This window comes from Anopheles coustani, chromosome X, assembly GCF_943734705.1.
Source record: "Anopheles coustani chromosome X, idAnoCousDA_361_x.2, whole genome shotgun sequence".
Lineage (NCBI taxonomy): Eukaryota > Metazoa > Arthropoda > Insecta > Diptera > Culicidae > Anopheles > Anopheles coustani.
Genome location: NC_071290.1, coordinates 5,007,185 through 5,025,693, shown reverse-complemented (window position 1 = coordinate 5,025,693; position 18,509 = coordinate 5,007,185). Strand labels below are relative to the sequence as shown.

The 18,509-nt window shown below is 41.0% G+C and overlaps 1 protein-coding gene across 1 annotated transcript in view; it reads left to right on the top strand.

The window, feature by feature from the left end:
- Positions 1-18,509, top strand: part of LOC131268895 (uncharacterized) — a 101,293-nt gene that overhangs the window by 70,861 nt on the left and 11,923 nt on the right. The window contains exons 2-7 of the mRNA XM_058271190.1: positions 7,189-7,298; positions 7,522-7,617; positions 12,227-12,362; positions 12,494-12,627; positions 13,376-13,547; positions 15,156-15,570. Of these exons, the coding sequence (XP_058127173.1) occupies positions 7,189-7,298; positions 7,522-7,617; positions 12,227-12,362; positions 12,494-12,627; positions 13,376-13,547; positions 15,156-15,570 (1,063 nt within the window). The remainder of the gene's footprint in view (positions 1-7,188; positions 7,299-7,521; positions 7,618-12,226; positions 12,363-12,493; positions 12,628-13,375; positions 13,548-15,155; positions 15,571-18,509) is intronic.

The window sequence follows — 18,509 nt, the reverse complement described above, 5'->3', positions numbered from 1 at the left end:
AACTGGGATTCGAATCCCAAAAGAATGAACGGGTGGGTAAAAGAGTCACTAGTCGCCATTGCGATTCGCATCCCAAGTTGTGATTCGAATCCCAAGTTGTGTTTCGAATCCCAAGTTGTGATTCGAATCCCAGTTTGGGAATCACTATATGGGATTCGAAACCCAGTCGCCCATGTAGTGATCCCAAACTGGGATTCGAATCACAACTTGGGATTCGAATCACAACTTGGGATTCGAATCACAACTTGGGATTCGAAACACAACTTGGGATTCGAATCACAACTTGAGATTCGAATCTCTATGGCGACTAGCGACTCTTTTACCAACTCGTTCATTCTTTTGGGATTCGAATCCCAGTTAAGGATTCAAATAAAAGGGAGTCACAAAAACTATCTGTTAGGATTTAAATCGTTCATTCAATATTAAGATTCGAATCACTCACTCATTCTCACTCAGAGCGCACATCACTACATGAAAGATATATTCCCCATACGTCACCAACGCTTCACAATTTGTGATGATGGGTGGCCAAGTGATACCTACTCATGAAAATATCATTTTACAAACATGGTTGATGGAAACTGTCTCCTTGTTCTGCTGCCACCTCGTACCTTCTTTCTCTCATACGCACTGATCCGTGCAAACCCCGCACCGTGGCGCGACAAGATGATTGTGCGGCTTTCCTGAAGGCCACTCGCTGCGTTTTACTTTTGCTACTCCCAGTATCCCATTACTCCGGGCTTGGACCACATCGTTCCGGTCGTGTCCGACAGTGATTTTCCGGCTTACCAACAGTAGCTGCAAACAGCTGTCATGGGTTTACAATGTCAATCTGTATGTGTCTTGCTTCACCGAGCGGGTGAAGTAATGGTTGTGGGAGTTTTGGAAGACGAAGTGAGGGCATAATTGTTGTTCAAGTCGAAAGTAACGAAATGAACGAATCGATCTTATTTGTTGTATATATGGTGTTTATTCCAAGTTGTATGAGTGATCCTTCGTTTTAGGAACGTTTTTCTTTGCGAATTTTCATCACGGATTCGATTTTACAAGACTAGAACATGCTGAGATGTTATGTTTTCGTCGTATCCAATAACATCTATAAATAATAGTACCCATTCATTTTTTTATGAATTTCAAAAAACAGCACAATATGAATGTAAACAAAAACATTGGTTTTTTTTTACTACTTGGAAGAATTTTCTTTTAAGAAATTTGTATTTATCAATCCTTTTATAAAAAACGAGAAAAACGGGAGCTATAAGTTACAACACATTGTAAAACATATACACTCTGTCTGTTTTGCTATAAAGACCATCTGAATTTTCACGATTTTCAATGAAAATATATTATAGAAAACTAGTAGGGCATATTTCAACACGTTGGGCAATCTGTGGACCATCTTTGCTAGTCAACTCCAATCAATGTATTGCAATTCGAACTATTCAGATCATTAACACGTTGACTGCCAAGCGTTTTTAGCACACTTTTTTAGTACAATCTTTTTCAATATAATTTGGTTATAACATTTATTAAACCACCAATTTTTGAAGGCTAAGCAAAAACTTAGTTTCCCAAAGAATTGATATAAAATATTACTACAATTTTTATGTTGCATTTTCATTTATTTATGGGTCAAAAACTTTTTAGAACTGATTTTTGCTGTCACCCACTTTTGGGTGACATGGCAGTCAACGTGTTAAACTGTTTGAAAAGGATATTAAAGATTCACAAACTCTAACTCTACCTACACAAATCCAATTGTATTTAAGTGGCCTTATAGCAACTTGACAATCATTGGAAGGACTTTTCACGTTTTATCGTATTAGTTTTGGTACGCCATGTTGTGCTATCAATTTCCGTATTGATTATACCAAATTAGGCAGGTTTCAACCAAAAAATTGTTCACAGAGAGCTAATATACCTATATTTTTACTGAAAATCGTGAAAATAAAGGGGGTCTTATAGCAGCTCGACAGAGTGTGTATTATAACATAAAGTTCTAGGACCCAGAACTGCCGAAAGAATAAAACACTGTCGATTATACTTACTTACTAAGTTTGTTTAAACTTTCCGATAGCCATGCATAGTGAGAACAACAATTAGAAGCTCCTTAAAAAATGATTTTTCAGAGATTCACTCATGCTATACACACTTCTAGGTCTGAATTAGTCTAGCCGACAATGTTGTATTCTGAAGTTTTATTATCGAATGTTTACCTACCTAATTTTTGCTGTGCGTTGAAGGATTACGGTCCAATAGTTCATCCGACCGTCCAGCGTCCGCACAGCGCCATTCGGTAAACATTCGGATAGCATTAATCGTAAATGAATAATAGATAGATATGTAAATGATTGACGTTCTGCTGGTCGACCAGACAGCACGCCTTCCCAGCTTTGGGACTCCAACCGGTCACCTCAGCTGCTGCTACACATCTGTATCCACAGTCTCGCATATAGACGTCTTTCCCGAAGGGCTGTGTCAACAGCAAACACTGTTCACGTGCTGCTGCGGGGTTTGCCTCGAATGTCGACGTAATCATACGACACATATTCACCGCTCATTCTCCTCCCACAGCCATCGGATGCAGCATTATCTTTTCGACAACGCTGGGATTGTGTGGGCGTTGTGTGGGCAGCCAGCAGAAACGTCCAGGACAGATACTGCTTAGTCTGCGCCCAATCCATTACCGTACCACATTGGGGTTGTCGTAAACGGTCACACACGCACATACAATACGTACACACGTACACGTACATGGGCAAACAAGAACACCATGTCCGACGCGGAAACATTTTGCCACCGGAATTGAATTTAATTCTTTTTGGGCTACGACTAGAAACCGCACGGTTCTTGGAAGGGTGCGCCTCGATGGTTTGTCCCAACGAGGCCGTCGCGAGCACCGTTGGTGTGCCGAAAGATTTTGGGATAAAAAACGGAGGATTATGTAAAGCCGGTAGCGGCGCGCAACCGTTCTCCCTGTGCCAAGAAGCCAAGGGGAAAATTGATCCCTTAATGCAAAAGGCAACGGTCGACCCAGTGGACCCGCACAATTGTATCTGAAATTCAAATTATCTTTTGGCATCCAGGTCCAGGACAACCCCACATTGTGTGACAAGCAGTCCAATATGGTCCACGGTCTGAAATGGACACAGTTTGCGTACGAGTATGTAAATATTGTTGATACAGTGCCACCATTGGGCTTTCTGAAGGTCTCGGTTTGTTTTATTGTTCGGCGCTGATTTTATGACATTGTCACAACTTCTGCCTATCCACAAACGCACAGATGTATGTTTAGTTTTTATTTATTTGCTGTTTCCTAAAAGTTTAAAATCCAAAGCATTGAGATAATTCACAATTCAATGTGTATTTCATTGCGTTATGACACTATAGAATCATTTTATCAAATTTCAATTCTTAAAATTTCCGAAATATAATTGAACTGCATCACATTAGTATTTCTGCTCACGATTGTAGTTTTGATGCACACTCATAGTTTGCCTGAGTTATTGTTGACTTTAAGCTCGAGTGCCTTGGAACGGCCTCAACAAGGGATCAGCTATAAAAGAGACGCCGTAACCCAAAACTCTTCCGGAACATTCTACAAGGAGCGATGCAATAAAAGTAAGAGAAGATTTCTCCTGACGTTCGGTCATTCGTCATTCATTTCATGTCTCAGAGCACATTAAGAATCGGTTATGTTGTTTTTTCATAATGATAATATAATAAATTAATACAATAAATAATTATATCCAGAAGAATAAGAAAACATCGGCACAATTGCACCTCGCCTCTGGAACAGGAACGAAGAATTTGTCTGGAGGTAGCTCTTTTCCATGATCGCATGTGGCAATTAATGTTCACTACTACAGCTAATAGACATGACGCCATCAAGGCATGTGTTACGAAATTCAGTACGGGGACACTTGCTTGATGTCTCGACGAGTCAGAAAACATCGGCACAATTGCATCCTGCCTCTGGAACAGGAACGAAGAATTTGTCTGGAGGTAGCTCTTTGATCGTATGTGGCGGTGAATGTTCACTACTACAGCTAGTAGACATGACGCCATCAAGGCATGTGTTACGAAATTCAGTACGGGCACACTTGCTTGATGTCTCGACGAGTAAGAAAACATCGGCACAATTGCATCCTGCCTCTGGAACAGGAACGAAGAATTTGTCTGGAGGTAGCTCTTTGATCGCACATGGCAGTGAATGTTCACTACTGCAGCTAGGAGACTTGACGCCATCAAGGCATGTGTTACGAAATTCAGTACGGGCACACTTGCTTGATGTCTCGACGAGTAAGAAAACATCGGCACAATTGCATCCTGCCTCTGGAACAGGAACGAAGAATTTGTCTGGAGGTAGCTCTTTGATCGTATGTGGCGGTGAATGTTCACTACTACAGCTAGTAGACATGACGCCATCAAGGCATGTGTTACGAAATTCAGTACGGGCACACTTGCTTGATGTCTCGACGAGTAAGAAAACATCGGCACAATTGCATCCTGCCTCTGGAACAGGAACGAAGAATTTGTCTGGAGGTAGCTCTTTGATCGCACATGGCAGTGAATGTTCACTACTGCAGCTAGGAGACTTGACGCCATCAAGGCATGTGTTACGAAATTCAGTACGGGGACACTTGCTTGATGTCTCGACGAGTCAGAAAACATCGGCACAATTGCATCCTGCCTCTGGAACAGGAACGAAGAATTTGTCTGGAGGTAGCTCTTTGATCGTATGTGGCGGTGAATGTTCACTACTACAGCTAGTAGACATGACGCCATCAAGGCATGTGTTACGAAATTCAGTACGGGCACACTTGCTTGATGTCTCGACGAGTCAGAAAACATCGGCACAATTGCATCCTGCCTCTGGAACAGGAACGAAGAATTTGTCTGGAGGTAGCTCTTTGATCGCACATGGCAGTGAATGTTCACTACTGCAGCTAGGAGACATGACGCCATCAAGGCATGTGTTACGAGATTCAGTACGGGGACTTGCTTGATTTCCAGAATAATAAGAAACCATCGGCACAATTGCATCCCGCCTCTGGAAGAGGAACGAAGAATTTGTCTGGAGGTAGCTCTTTGATCGCATGAGGCAGTGAATGTTCACTACTGCAGCTAGGAGACATGACGCCATCAAGGCATGTGTTACGAAATTCAGTACGGGGACACTTGCTTGATGTCTCGACGAGTAAGAAAACATCGGCACAATTGCATCCTGCCTCTGGAACAGGAACGAAGAATTTGTCTGGAGGTAGTTCTTTGATCGCATGTGGCGGTGAATGTTCACTACTACAGCTAGTAGACATGACGCCATCAAGGCATGTGTTACGACATTCAGTACGGGGACACTTGCTTGATTTCCAGAATAATAAGAAACCATCGGCACAATTGCATCCTGCCTCTGGAACAGGAACGAAGAATTTGTCTGGAGGTAGTTCTTTGATCGCATGTGGCGGTGAATGTTCACTACTACAGCTAGTAGACATGACGCCATCAAGGCATGTGTTACGAAATTCAGTACGGGGACACTTGCTTGATGTCTCGACGAGTAAGAAAACATCGGCACAATTGCATCCTGCCTCTGGAACAGGAACGAAGAATTTGTCTGGAGGTAGTTCTTTGATCGCATGTGGCGGTGAATGTTCACTACTACAGCTAGTAGACATGACGCCATCAAGGCATGTGTTACGACATTCAGTACGGGGACACTTGCTTGATTTCCAGAATAATAAGAAACCATCGGCACAATTGCATCCTGCCTCTGGAACAGGAACGAAGAATTTGTCTGGAGGTAGCTCTTTGATCGCACATGGCAGTGAATGTTCACTACTGCAGCTAGGAGACTTGACGCCATCAAGGCATGTGTTACGAAATTCAGTACGGGGACACTTGCTTGATGTCTCGACGAGTCAGAAAACATCGGCACAATTGCATCCTGCCTCTGGAACAGGAACGAAGAATTTGTCTGGAGGTAGCTCTTTGATCGTATGTGGCGGTGAATGTTCACTACTACAGCTAGTAGACATGACGCCATCAAGGCATGTGTTACGAAATTCAGTACGGGCACACTTGCTTGATGTCTCGACGAGTCAGAAAACATCGGCACAATTGCATCCTGCCTCTGGAACAGGAACGAAGAATTTGTCTGGAGGTAGCTCTTTGATCGCACATGGCAGTGAATGTTCACTACTGCAGCTAGGAGACATGACGCCATCAAGGCATGTGTTACGAGATTCAGTACGGGGACTTGCTTGATTTCCAGAATAATAAGAAACCATCGGCACAATTGCATCCCGCCTCTGGAAGAGGAACGAAGAATTTGTCTGGAGGTAGCTCTTTGATCGCATGAGGCAGTGAATGTTCACTACTGCAGCTAGGAGACATGACGCCATCAAGGCATGTGTTACGAAATTCAGTACGGGGACACTTGCTTGATGTCTCGACGAGTAAGAAAACATCGGCACAATTGCATCCTGCCTCTGGAACAGGAACGAAGAATTTGTCTGGAGGTAGTTCTTTGATCGCATGTGGCGGTGAATGTTCACTACTACAGCTAGTAGACATGACGCCATCAAGGCATGTGTTACGACATTCAGTACGGGCACACTTGCTTGATGTCTCGACGAGTAAGAAAACATCGGCACAATTGCATCCTGCCTCTGGAACAGGAACGAAGAATTTGTCTGGAGGTAGCTCTTTGATCGCATGTGGCAGTGAATGTTCACTACTGCAGCTAGGAGACATGACGCCATCAAGGCATGTGTTACGAAATTCAGTACGGGGACACTTGCTTGATGTCTCGACGAGTAAGAAAACATCGGCACAATTGCATCCTGCCTCTGGAACAGGAACGAAGAATTTGTCTGGAGGTAGCTCTTTGATCGCATGTGGCAGTGAATGTTCACTACAACAGCTAGTAGACATGACGCCATCAAGGTATGTGTTACGAGATTCAGTACGGAGACTTGCTTGATTTCCAGAATAATAAGAAACCATCGGCACAATTGCATCCCACCTCTGGAACAGGAACGAAGAATTTGTCTGGAGGTAGCTCTTTTCCAGGATCGGATAACCAACACCACGACTGTTGGATACGCGTGATGGCTTTGTCGTGGCGTTTTTCTTTTGCTAATATTTGCCCTCGCTGATGTTTCAATTTCCTTGTGCTTCTTTCAGATGGACAATCAACAGTGAACGTGCAGCTGGTGGTGACAAAGTACGTCGAGCGGGGCAGTGCGGTAGCCCTTTACTGCGAAAACGATGTCCTACCCGACATTCTGTACAAGGTACTGTATGAATAACTCGTGAGGTATAGATCTTAGCAACACCAGCCTCTTTTGATTATGTTTGATTGAGTTTTGAGGTTGAGTGTTTTGTACTAAAATCCGAACTAAGCTAGTTCCTTCCACATAGTTTTTTTCCTATGTTTTTTTTATCCAAAATATATAGATAACGTAATTTTTACAGTAAACCCTGTACTAAAAACATTCATCCAATATATTGGTTTAGGTGACGTTCTTGAAGGAGGGCAGTAAAATATTCGAATACATCAAGGGGAGAAGTCCACTTTATCGAAATTATAGCATAGCGGGAGCAGAAATCGATGTAAGTATCGTAGTGAAAATAATCAATAAACCATGCTACATTCTATTTGAAACTTTGAATTGAATTAAATTAAAGTAAATTAAATTTCTCACAAAGGGCTAAAATTGGTTTTAACTACTTTTGATTGTTACTACTTTGTACTACTATTATTCACAAGTAATAAAAGCAGTTGTAATAAACATATTTATACTGATCTCAAAAATGCGAGTGCAGCAAATGTGAGTGCTCTTAATAAGGAAGCATGTCCGATGATTCCCTTTACGACCAACACAAAGAAGAGAATGAATCTCCAAATCTATACAATTTCGTTCAGCTTTTAGCAGCAACTCAACCGGCTAGAAACACTCGAAAGAGTTGCAGCTTATACAAGTCTTATAAACCAGAAGAGTTCGAAATGGATTCTTTTTTGTTACCGTTGGCTGCTCTGCGTGTGCATCGCCTTTTGTGTGTGTGTTGCATGTATTATATCTTTGTCCCACGTATTTTATTGTTTCTCCATCAGTCTTGCACCTGCAGTGCTAGGGAACAATCATTGATATTTCTCTGATATCGCATAGCAGTCTTGGTTTTTATCTGAAATGTAAATAATCGGTAGAACACGGACTAATTCTTGCCTAGAACTTGGTCACTTTTGCAATGATGTTTGGATGCCGAACGCAGTGAATTTCGAAAAAAATATTCAAAACAAATTTAGCGAAGGAGACGCATTTTTGATCAATATCATGGAGGGGTTTTTTAACTTTTCTAGTGCTACAGCGTATGGCTGAGATCCTCTCTCCCTCCTAGCATCCTCTCAATAGTAAAACTGATGTAACTTGCTTCAATTTACGAGCTTTAACTTGTTACTTGCCATTGATTTTTCATTGATTATTCAATATCGGAATTATTGATTTACAAGTGCGTGAGTTATTCACAATTGAACGCTGTTTTGCACATTTAGCTTCATTGCAATATCGTGAACCAGTTTTGATTGCGTGAATAGTAAAAAAAAAAGCAGGAACATGAAACAACAAGCAAGAACAACAAAGAGGTAGACCGCAAGCGGTAGACCGACAAAACACAACTCTGAATGATGGACACAACTGGAAAGGAAAATTCCCAGGGGTGCTGAAAGAACAGAGCAACACGTGTGTGGTGCATGAGGCTAGTGCTCCGTATTGGTAACACAAACACTCTCTGCTTATCGTAAACGTATCTCGTACGAGTGGTAGAAAGGACGAATGCGGAACAAAAGAGTGAGATGGCTCGAATGCTGTTCGAAAATTTTAAGTTGGGATGATATCACCGCCATTTTAGGGCTGCGTTGAGCACGTTTTCTAACCTATCATTGTATGCTCGGGATTGAACCAGAAAAGCTTTCCTTGTATATAACTGACTGTTTCCTCGTTTCCTCGTTTTTTTTTTGTCCAGGTTTTACGGGACTCTACATGTTACCGTGTTGTAAAAATTCTCTTCCGATTTGTTTTTGTATCATAGTCATTTGTGAGTCATTGTTTAGAGCAACAGGAAAAAGTTATGTGTTCACTGACTGGTACCACCTTGAACGCAATCACCTGACGATTACGTAACGAACTGTAAGTGAATTTGCGTAGTAGTTCGTTTGTGATGGACTCACTTGTTGAAATATGCCGATAAAACTCCAATTCAAGAAACAAAGCGTATGAATCTGTTGATTGCAAGGGGTCCTTAATCAGCTCGTAAGAATTGTCTATTAGGGTACTTTTAAAAAGGGCTTAAGTTCTCACTTCGCTCGTGCGCAAATTAAAAATGTGATTTGCCCGCCGGTGATTGTGGTAGGGGAGGGGTGGTTGGTTGTGGTGGTGGTGCTTTAATTACCCACCGGCCAACGAATATGGTCGTTCCGTGCAATGATGGTGTCCGAAGATAGGGGGGAAAAAGCAGTAAAACCGGGAAGAGGACAGAAAATATCAATAAACACCCCAGCCAGGATGCCCTATCTTGTTCCGGGTGGCCGCTCGAGTCTCCCTCGTCCTCCAGCGCTACTACCAAACCGATTTGCCGATGGTCATTTACCGTCACCATTACGCGGAGACCATTAAAATCCGTTCGTATTTCAGCACCACCCTCTAACCGTCGTCTCCCCATCCCGGGATCGAGATGGCCACTGGCATGGGAAGACATGAAACCGGTGAGGTCGCATCGTAGCAACACCTTTTACCGCCATTAGCCAATTTTGTAGCTCGCCCGATGGCATGAGGGAAGGAAGTTGGCTAGCGGCTATCACGAGCAGCCCGCCCGTGACGGGTTAGGTAATTCTCACCACCACCAAAAACGCCGAACGATGGCGCAGAGCTGTTCGAAATGGCCGGAAGATATATTTCACTTCGTCGAACACTACCACACCCTTCGCACACTAGCACCGTATTACTGGTAGACCAATCGCATGACCTGGTTCAGTTACGGGCTTCACTTATTTTCAAATTTTTGCACAACTTCAGATTGTATTGACCTATATGCAGCACAAACAATTTTTTTCCTGTTCATAATGTGCGTTTCGCATACCTACACGGATTTTCTGCTCACAAAACCGGAGTTCCAAGTTACTAATCAACCTACAAAATGCAATCTACGGATGACTCATGTAGAGGGCAAAAAGAATCGGCATGTATCAAACACGTTCTAATGCTATGCAAATGGTGATGTGTGCAAATAAGGTGATCTAATACTGGGGACCATGTTGCGAAGAAGTTCTTTTTACCACCTAATCGCTCACTGCTACCGTTTTTTATAACATAGTCGGAACCTAGAGTGGAAAAGTGTATTTAAGGAATTAAAACATTGAACCTTATGCTTCTTCCCAAACCTTTTGCTGTAGCTGCCTTATAATAATATTGTTGTATATTCTTATATATTTGTATAACATATGTAGTGGCAGCAACTCCCCAAACCAACTCGGTCTCATTCTGTGGCCGTTTTCCATTCCGAAAACATGTTTTGATTGTGATTTAAATACCCCTTTAAATGATAATTCTTTTGTCTGTTAAATGATTCATTTTGTCTAAAACTTTAACGAACAACTGTGGATTGAATGTTCCATCTACCTAGCCGTAAACCATTATGTGATTTTAAAACATAGTGCAACAGATGGTAGTATTGACACTGCGAATAGGTGGAACAACTCGAGGTTTTCCAGATGCATTAGACATTAAACCCCACTTCACCCTAAAATATGAAGTTGGTGTCATTCAATTCCACCTGCCGCAATATGAAGCAAAGAGCGTATTGCTTTTGCACCTCTACTCTTTAACGTTTTTTTTTTTTGGAACGCCAATATGGTAGATTTATTTCTTTGAGAGCGTAGTTGCATCCTGCTGAACACCTCTTGGCCGTCTGGAAACAATTCTGTTTCAAACATTCTGCACGACACTGATCTTTTTCCCAGTTCTTCGTGATGTGAAGTTGTTTCTCGTTTATCTTCTTGCCTTTTCATATGAGAACTGTCCTTAATTTGCTCATCTTTGAGGTACTAGTGACCTTGATACAGTATGGATGATTAGATATAATTGACATACGGTACTGGACAACTTCAAATTTTTTGTTATTGTTTTATATCGTGAATGTTTTGTCGCCTTGCCATAATGCCATACGCGTGAAAGTATCCTTAAACAGCCACAACAAGTGCTTAGTATGTCTGATATTTTTCAGAACTGATTAAAATTATGATTCGGCTTCAAATTGGTCAGGTTCTATAGCATGACCAACGGTGCCTTGTACCATTCTTGTCTGATTGTTTTGTTTATTTGGAATTTATGTTGCGTTGCTATGAATTTCCTTCAATAAAAACAGCAAACAGCAATATTTTATTTATGTAAAATGACCACTGCTTCAAAACAGGTGAAAATCTCGTGTTCAAAAGGCAAGTAATCTATGAAAAATAATACAGAGCTTCTTTGACCAATAGAGAGATGTTGAGAATTAAAAAAAGTGGGTGTTCTCATAATTTTGTACAATAGTTTGACGATGCCCTTATGGGTTTAATGGTACCGCAAACAGGTTTGACGTTTTGGTTCCGAAGATAAAAGAGACGCCGAACGCTTTTAAACTTGTCTTGTTTATCGAAAAAACTTGTAATGACATGTTATGCGCGAAACTTATGAGCAGAATTTTTCGTTTCACATTCTTTGCTTAGTATTGGGCATGTTTAACAGTCTGTAATAAAGAATTGATTTTCTTTTGCGGGTAATGGAAATCTCAAGAGCTGTAATCATCCTAATATTCCCTTTTAAATACGTTTACTAGTTATCTTACAAGGACTAAAAGTTTAATCTACCCTATTATTAAACTAAAATATACTGTGAATTATGAATCATACATTACTGTAACAATGAAGATGATCAATGTTTTTATTTGTATCTAATTATGTACCACTAAGTTATTATATTATTTTAAATGAGGCTGCGAATAAGACTACTAAATGTATCAAATTAACAATTCTTATACCGGCCGGGCCTTTAACCATAATTAAGACAAACATATTACATCAACAGAACTATTTCAAAGTATATGAATGTTTGTTTCTCTCTTATTTTTTGCTTTCACAATGGGTATCTAATTACGCTTCCCGGCAAACCACACACTTGCTCCCCAGTGGAAAAAGGTTACTCCTTCGACGCTGACCTTGAAGAACGTAGACTACGATGCGTCCGGTACGTACTACTGCGAAGTATCTACCGATACGCCCATCTTCACCAAGGCTTCGAACGACGAAATGCTGCATGTGATACGTAAGTATGTGGCTATAAAAGACGAGCCACCCACAATTTGTCCATGCATGAAACGTGATCATGCTGCTGATGGTAATGTTTGTGTCATGTGCACGCCTGCGTGCGGTTTTCTTCGTCATCTCCACACACAGTTAAACAAAAGGGACCACCGACGATCGAATTTGCCAAGAAGCAGCTATACTATGGCGACATGCTGATTGCGAACTGCACCACGTCGAGAGCCCGTCCGCCACCGCACATTACATGGCTGATTAATGGCAAGCAGGTAAAGATAGCACTTCCGGCCACCACCGGGGGAGGCATGACCGACGGGAGAGATGGAAGGAGTTAATGGCAATCATGATTAGGATAAGAAAAGTCTAACTGAAATCTAGCTCCGTTTGTCCTATTTTGTGTTAAATATGCCAACATCTTCTTATTACAAGTATTTTTATCTGTATGAGGTTAAGTAGATGATTTTATTTTTCTAATGTTTCTTTCGGCAAAATCGAACATCACAATATTTTCTATTGATCGAAAGCATTTCGGGTAAAACTAAAACAGTTCCTTCTTGAATTGATAATTATCCACTATGTTTTGACGGTGTTCTAACTTCTTCATTTTTTCATCTAGACTTCTTCATTCGTTTTGTAGCTTAAATCGTGCCAAGCGTGCTGAAGAATGTACAAACCTATTTTTCTCTTGTGCAATGTATACCATTTTCATGGCCAGCTCGTCTGTTTTATCCTTTATTTTGTGTAGTGACGCTTATTGTGTTAGAAGTGCTGAAAATTTTTTTCACCCTTGAATTATTAACGTACTATATTATTAGTTATCGGTTGTTTGTTTAGCGGGTGGAAGTATGCTAGTATAACCATTAATTCTCATTCGGTTCCCAGGGTGGAATCATTCGACTATCTTGTATGTTCTTTTCCCCTTTGTTTAAATATCACCGTTTCTCTCTTTTTCCGATTCTTTCTTCACCGTACGTGGCATGACAAAAATCCGACGCACGCATGTACGGACGTACGCAGGTGGATGACGTCCATGTTCGGCAGTTACATCATAATTCAAAGAATAGCCATCGCGCGAAGACACAGCAAACCACTGGACAGCAGTCGACCGTTTACCATGGGAAGGTCATCGGTTCCGGGAGCGGTTCGAGCGGCAGCGGCAGCTTGAAGGAGCTGAAGCAGCGCACGAAAGGTAAGACGGAAACGTATATAGATAGATTATCCTCCCGCACCCTGCCACACCCGGGGGGATGGGGTAAAGGGAAGCGTGTGTTTTTTTTTCCACACGGTGCCATAAGTTTCGGCTCGGTCTATTTTCCTTCGCAACGCAGTCAACAGCAATCGCCTAAAGGTTAACCTTTAGCGTGACGAGCAACTCGACTGTTGCTGATGAGGCTGATGTGTACGGTAGAATGTCTTTATAACATCCGACGCCGCACACTCCCTAGTTCTCCCTTCTGCAGAACTCGACGTTCTGAACTTTGCTGATACCTGACGGTATGGAACTTTCCGCTTATTTTGAGGAACCGCCCCACGACGAACTATAAATAGCACACGTTTATATTTCACTCCGCGCTACCTTGGTGCGTACATTAATTTTCTTCTCGGCGCACATTTTACGGCAGCAACAAAAGTAGGTCGATGAATGGATACCCCTGGCAACATCGTTCAGGATGGGATAGTTTTGCAGACTATGCTTTATAATATCTATCTTCTTCTATAAATTATAAAATTTAGCAAAGTGCGCTTACAAGTTGTATAGTCTCATGTTGCACGCAATCTCAAGTTGCATGCAACCAGTAACCTGCTGCTGGAATAGGGAAAACTATCCAAACCAATAATCCCGCAACAGAATAACTGAATTAGCGTCTTCATGATCGGTCCTGATGTGCTTGGTTCTCGATTTGAAGTAACTAACTTGCCACAAATGTTTAGTATTTTCAGTTTGTCCACAAATATGAAGCATGAACAAGAATATCGAAGCGTATTTACTTATGACAAAAAGTTCCGACAGTTACATAGCATTGATTGCTATAGCAACCAGCTTGATTTGGGAAAGAGTAAAGATACTTGAATTAACAAAAAACTTTTCATGTTGAAATTGTGTTTTGAAGCGATTTAATATTTTCGCGCGGCACCGGGCCCGGGCCTTATGAAATACGTTCAATAGAGTCAAATAAAAAAAAAATACTCGACACCGGGTAACTAGCAATGGTCTTCGAATAATTTAACAAAAAAAAAAAGAAAAACAAAATGCACCACCAACAGAAAAGATGGCGAATTTCCTTAGAACTGTTTTCTCCAATACACGATTCTTCAAGTGCTTCGAAACACATACAAAACACAAATTCATATAAAATACAGTCACACACAAAACAAAACTATCGCCATGATGTACAAATCAACCAGAACGAAATCCAGAGCTCACTCCGATGGACAAACACGAGGAAACTGAAGGATTTAATTGAACCACATTTCTTAGCAATAAATATTACAAAGTTTCCTAAGATTAATATGAAGTTGTACAATACCGATTTAATGGTTCGACAAGTGACTCGGACGACAAGTGAATAAGTGATAACTGGACTTGGAATAAAACGTTGAATGTTATATTTAACTAAAATTTCATATTCCACCTCCTAGAAGATAGCTTTCACATAAAAAAGGTCATAGTGCCCGTGTAACCGGGCAAATAAGCTAGTAACTTTAAAAAAGCAAAAATCATAGCTAAAGTATTTACAACATTTTGTACGCAAATACGCGAGTTTATTACCTTAACTTGTCCTTTTTCTGTCTACAGCGGTGGAGAATGACTTTCAAGACCTGCTGACGAAGTCAACGAACGCAATGGGCTTGGGCGGCGGCAACGGTGGTTACTCCAGCTTCGAGATCCAACCCAACGTAGGCTACCACAACTTTGAGAGTGGCTACAACTACGGTGTCAAGATGCACCATCCCGGGCGAGAGCGGAGCGGTGGTAGCACGATTGGGCTGTTGAACGGCGCGTTCGGTGGGTCGGCGTACGGCAGCTTCGGCGGTATGGCGGGCCTCGGGTCACTCGGTAACGGGCCCGGGCTCGGTGCGTCCGACGTTATCCTGGAGGAGAGTGATAAAAAGACTTGGCAGCGGAACGACTACTACAACCAATACTACGACAATAAGCAGCTACAGCAACAGCAGCAGCAGCACTATGACAACGGCTACAGAAAGCACCGGTAGGTGAAATGGTTTTTACAATGTATGATCATCTTTTCATTTTCATCCGTGCCTAGCTTTGCTTTGCCCCGTGCCAATTTGCTCATCACCCAAGCGAGAATTTTCGTCAAGGCATGGTTCAATTCAGCTTGTATGGATTAGACTTCCCTAGCACGGCGTCACGACACACTACAAATTGCAAGTTCGAAGTAAGGATAAGCTTTTAGTAGCCTAAGGTTCTGGAGCCCCAAGCAGTTAGCAATTAAAGTTAGCAAATCTAACCACAATACCTTTTATTTCATTTATAACAAAGTTTAAATTTAATTTAATCAAAAAGCAATCAAATTTATATTAATCTTTATTCTACCTTAATTTATTGAAACAAAAAGTTTTCCCCTGAAGCGTATAAGTAAAGTTGATGAATGATTGTTTAGCTCATCCATGTTTTTGCAAAACCATCCCGCAAAGGTTTCTCTTGTTTGATACATTTTCAAAATGTTTTTTTTAATTAAAAAAATAGTCAAGAAAACACGAAAACTTAATAATTTAACTATAATTTACTACTTCTAGTAATTAAATTCAAAAGAGACATTAATAGCACAAATCCATTCTTCTCTCACAATCAAATGTGACATTGCAATATTTTATTTGTAGTATTTTTGTTTTGCAGTACCGAATGCAATATAGAATTGTCTTTCTTCATTTCATTTTATGACAAATTTGTCTCCTCATTTTAAACTTACTTGAGACTTGTTTTACTTTGTTCGATTTCAAGTTATCGATCAACGACAAACCATCCTACTTGATTCGATGCGCTTGTAAACTTGCATATTGCTTGACATGTTTGAAGTGGTTGTGTAAGATAGTGAGTGGCAGTTTTTTTTTATATCGTATTCTATTTGGTTCAATTTTCAAAGCGCTTGTTGTTTTGAAATATTATTAAGGCAGTACGTTATCGAATTCAAACAAAAGATATTATTTGGTACTGATCTTGAGCGGAATGAACAATCGGACTGCAATACTTAGTAGATTGTTTATCTCTTATTTGATACATTTAGTGAATATCGATGGCAATTTCTGAGAGTAATAAATAAATCCCGCTGAACAACTGTTGTGTCCTATCGCGACCAACTAGAGCTGAGGTTCGTGTGCTTCCTCGAAGCTAAGACTGAGGAACCTTCCCATACCCAGTCCTGTCACCATAGTCCGACCTAACTCTTACGGTTTTTTGTTTTTCCTTTTCTAGCAGCAAAATGGCCTTCTTTGTTGACCAGACTGTGGATTAAATTAAAATCCACCATTTTGTCAGCGTTAAAACGGAAATTATGCTTTGCTTCACGTTCGGCCAAGCACCGCGCAGTGGCACCACTTGTATTTTACAAAACCTTCGTGCACCCCCGTCGTTGCGCACAGGTTTAGGTGAAGTGAAAAAGATAAGCTGAACATTTGCTTCGCCCACGGTGACACGAAGCAGTAGTGTTCTTGATTGTGTGTACCCACCTTCTCGGTGTGGACTCTAAACTGAAATCGAGTGCGCACGGATAAAATTGATTTCAATTAAGACTCGGAATGTAAAACAAACATACGCCTGACTTTTATCGTCACGGAGATGGAAAATGGGGTGAAGGAGGCAGATACTGTCGGTATAGGGCTCGACCACCGACGTTATCGGCATTGTTGTTGGAAAAGACGGTAGCGACTGCACGATGGCAAGTTACCAGGCAAGAAGCAACGCCTTCAAGGGGAACAAACCCCGGAACGTGTTTGCGTAGAAAGCGACGGTTTCTACAGCGCCCTACCAGCACGAAGCTTCACACTTTTCTCGTACCCGGCACCATCTGGCGTCGACGGTCGCATCTTTCGAATGAAAAACAAACAAACAAAGGGGAGAGCCAAAGTTTTTACGCGACTTCAGACTCCTCTCGCTTTCCCGGGAGATAATTTTGGGCCATGATTATAATGATAAAACTGATGACCAAACGCGGGCCTGACGGTATGAGCACGGAAAGTTGTACAACGGCTCGGCGGATGTTTCCAGAAGTCCAACAGTGCTGGCTGGAGAGGGGGAAAAAGGTAAAATAAAAGGCGCTTCCGCCTTTTCCTGAGTCGTTTAGCGAACGCGTGATTTTAACGCAATGTTAGTAAGTCTGTTGAAAAAATTGCTCCAAACTGTACGAACTATTGTAATTGCCTGTACCATTTGGGTTGTCGTTATAAAATAAACACGAAACTAAGTTTCAATAACTGCACAAAGGTTTATATTTTTTATTGCAAAGTAAGTTTTCACTGAAAACTTTAATTACCGTATTTTTACGTCTATAAAACCACATTTTTATCAGCGATTGATGCATAAATCAGCAGGACTTTTTTCAAATATGAGAATCATTCCTTTTGATATTTTTTAATTTCAAATTTCTACATTCTATTAAGATGAAACGTATATTTTCGTCGTTATTTCCCGGTAGGTTTCTACTTTGATCCTTCCGGCGTACCAGTATTTAATACACTAGAGCAGTGGTCGGCAAAGTACGGCCAGCCTACTGATTTTTTTTCCGCCCCGTAAGAAAATATTCTTGCTTCATACAAAAAACACATCGTAATTTGCGGTTAGGTTTGCGTTTTACAGAAAATTGTTGAATTCAACGAAAATAAGTATGAACATGTTTAAGAAAGTTGAAAGATAAAATTTCAAATTCATTATCTCTAACCACTCTCAATGAAACTTCACTATTGGGAAAGTTGATACACCATTTAAATTGATACTACTTTGTAAACATTAAATCATCGTGTAAGGTATCCTTCCCGCGCACTCGCTTTCCTTTTAATCCATCTGGTTTTTTCTAGGAAATGTATGCCAACCCCTGCACTAGAGTATTCTTTGTGATAATGTCAATATTCGTTTGAATCAATTTAGATACTATCTTTTTTTTCCTTTTCTTTCTTAAGTTTGATACTTACT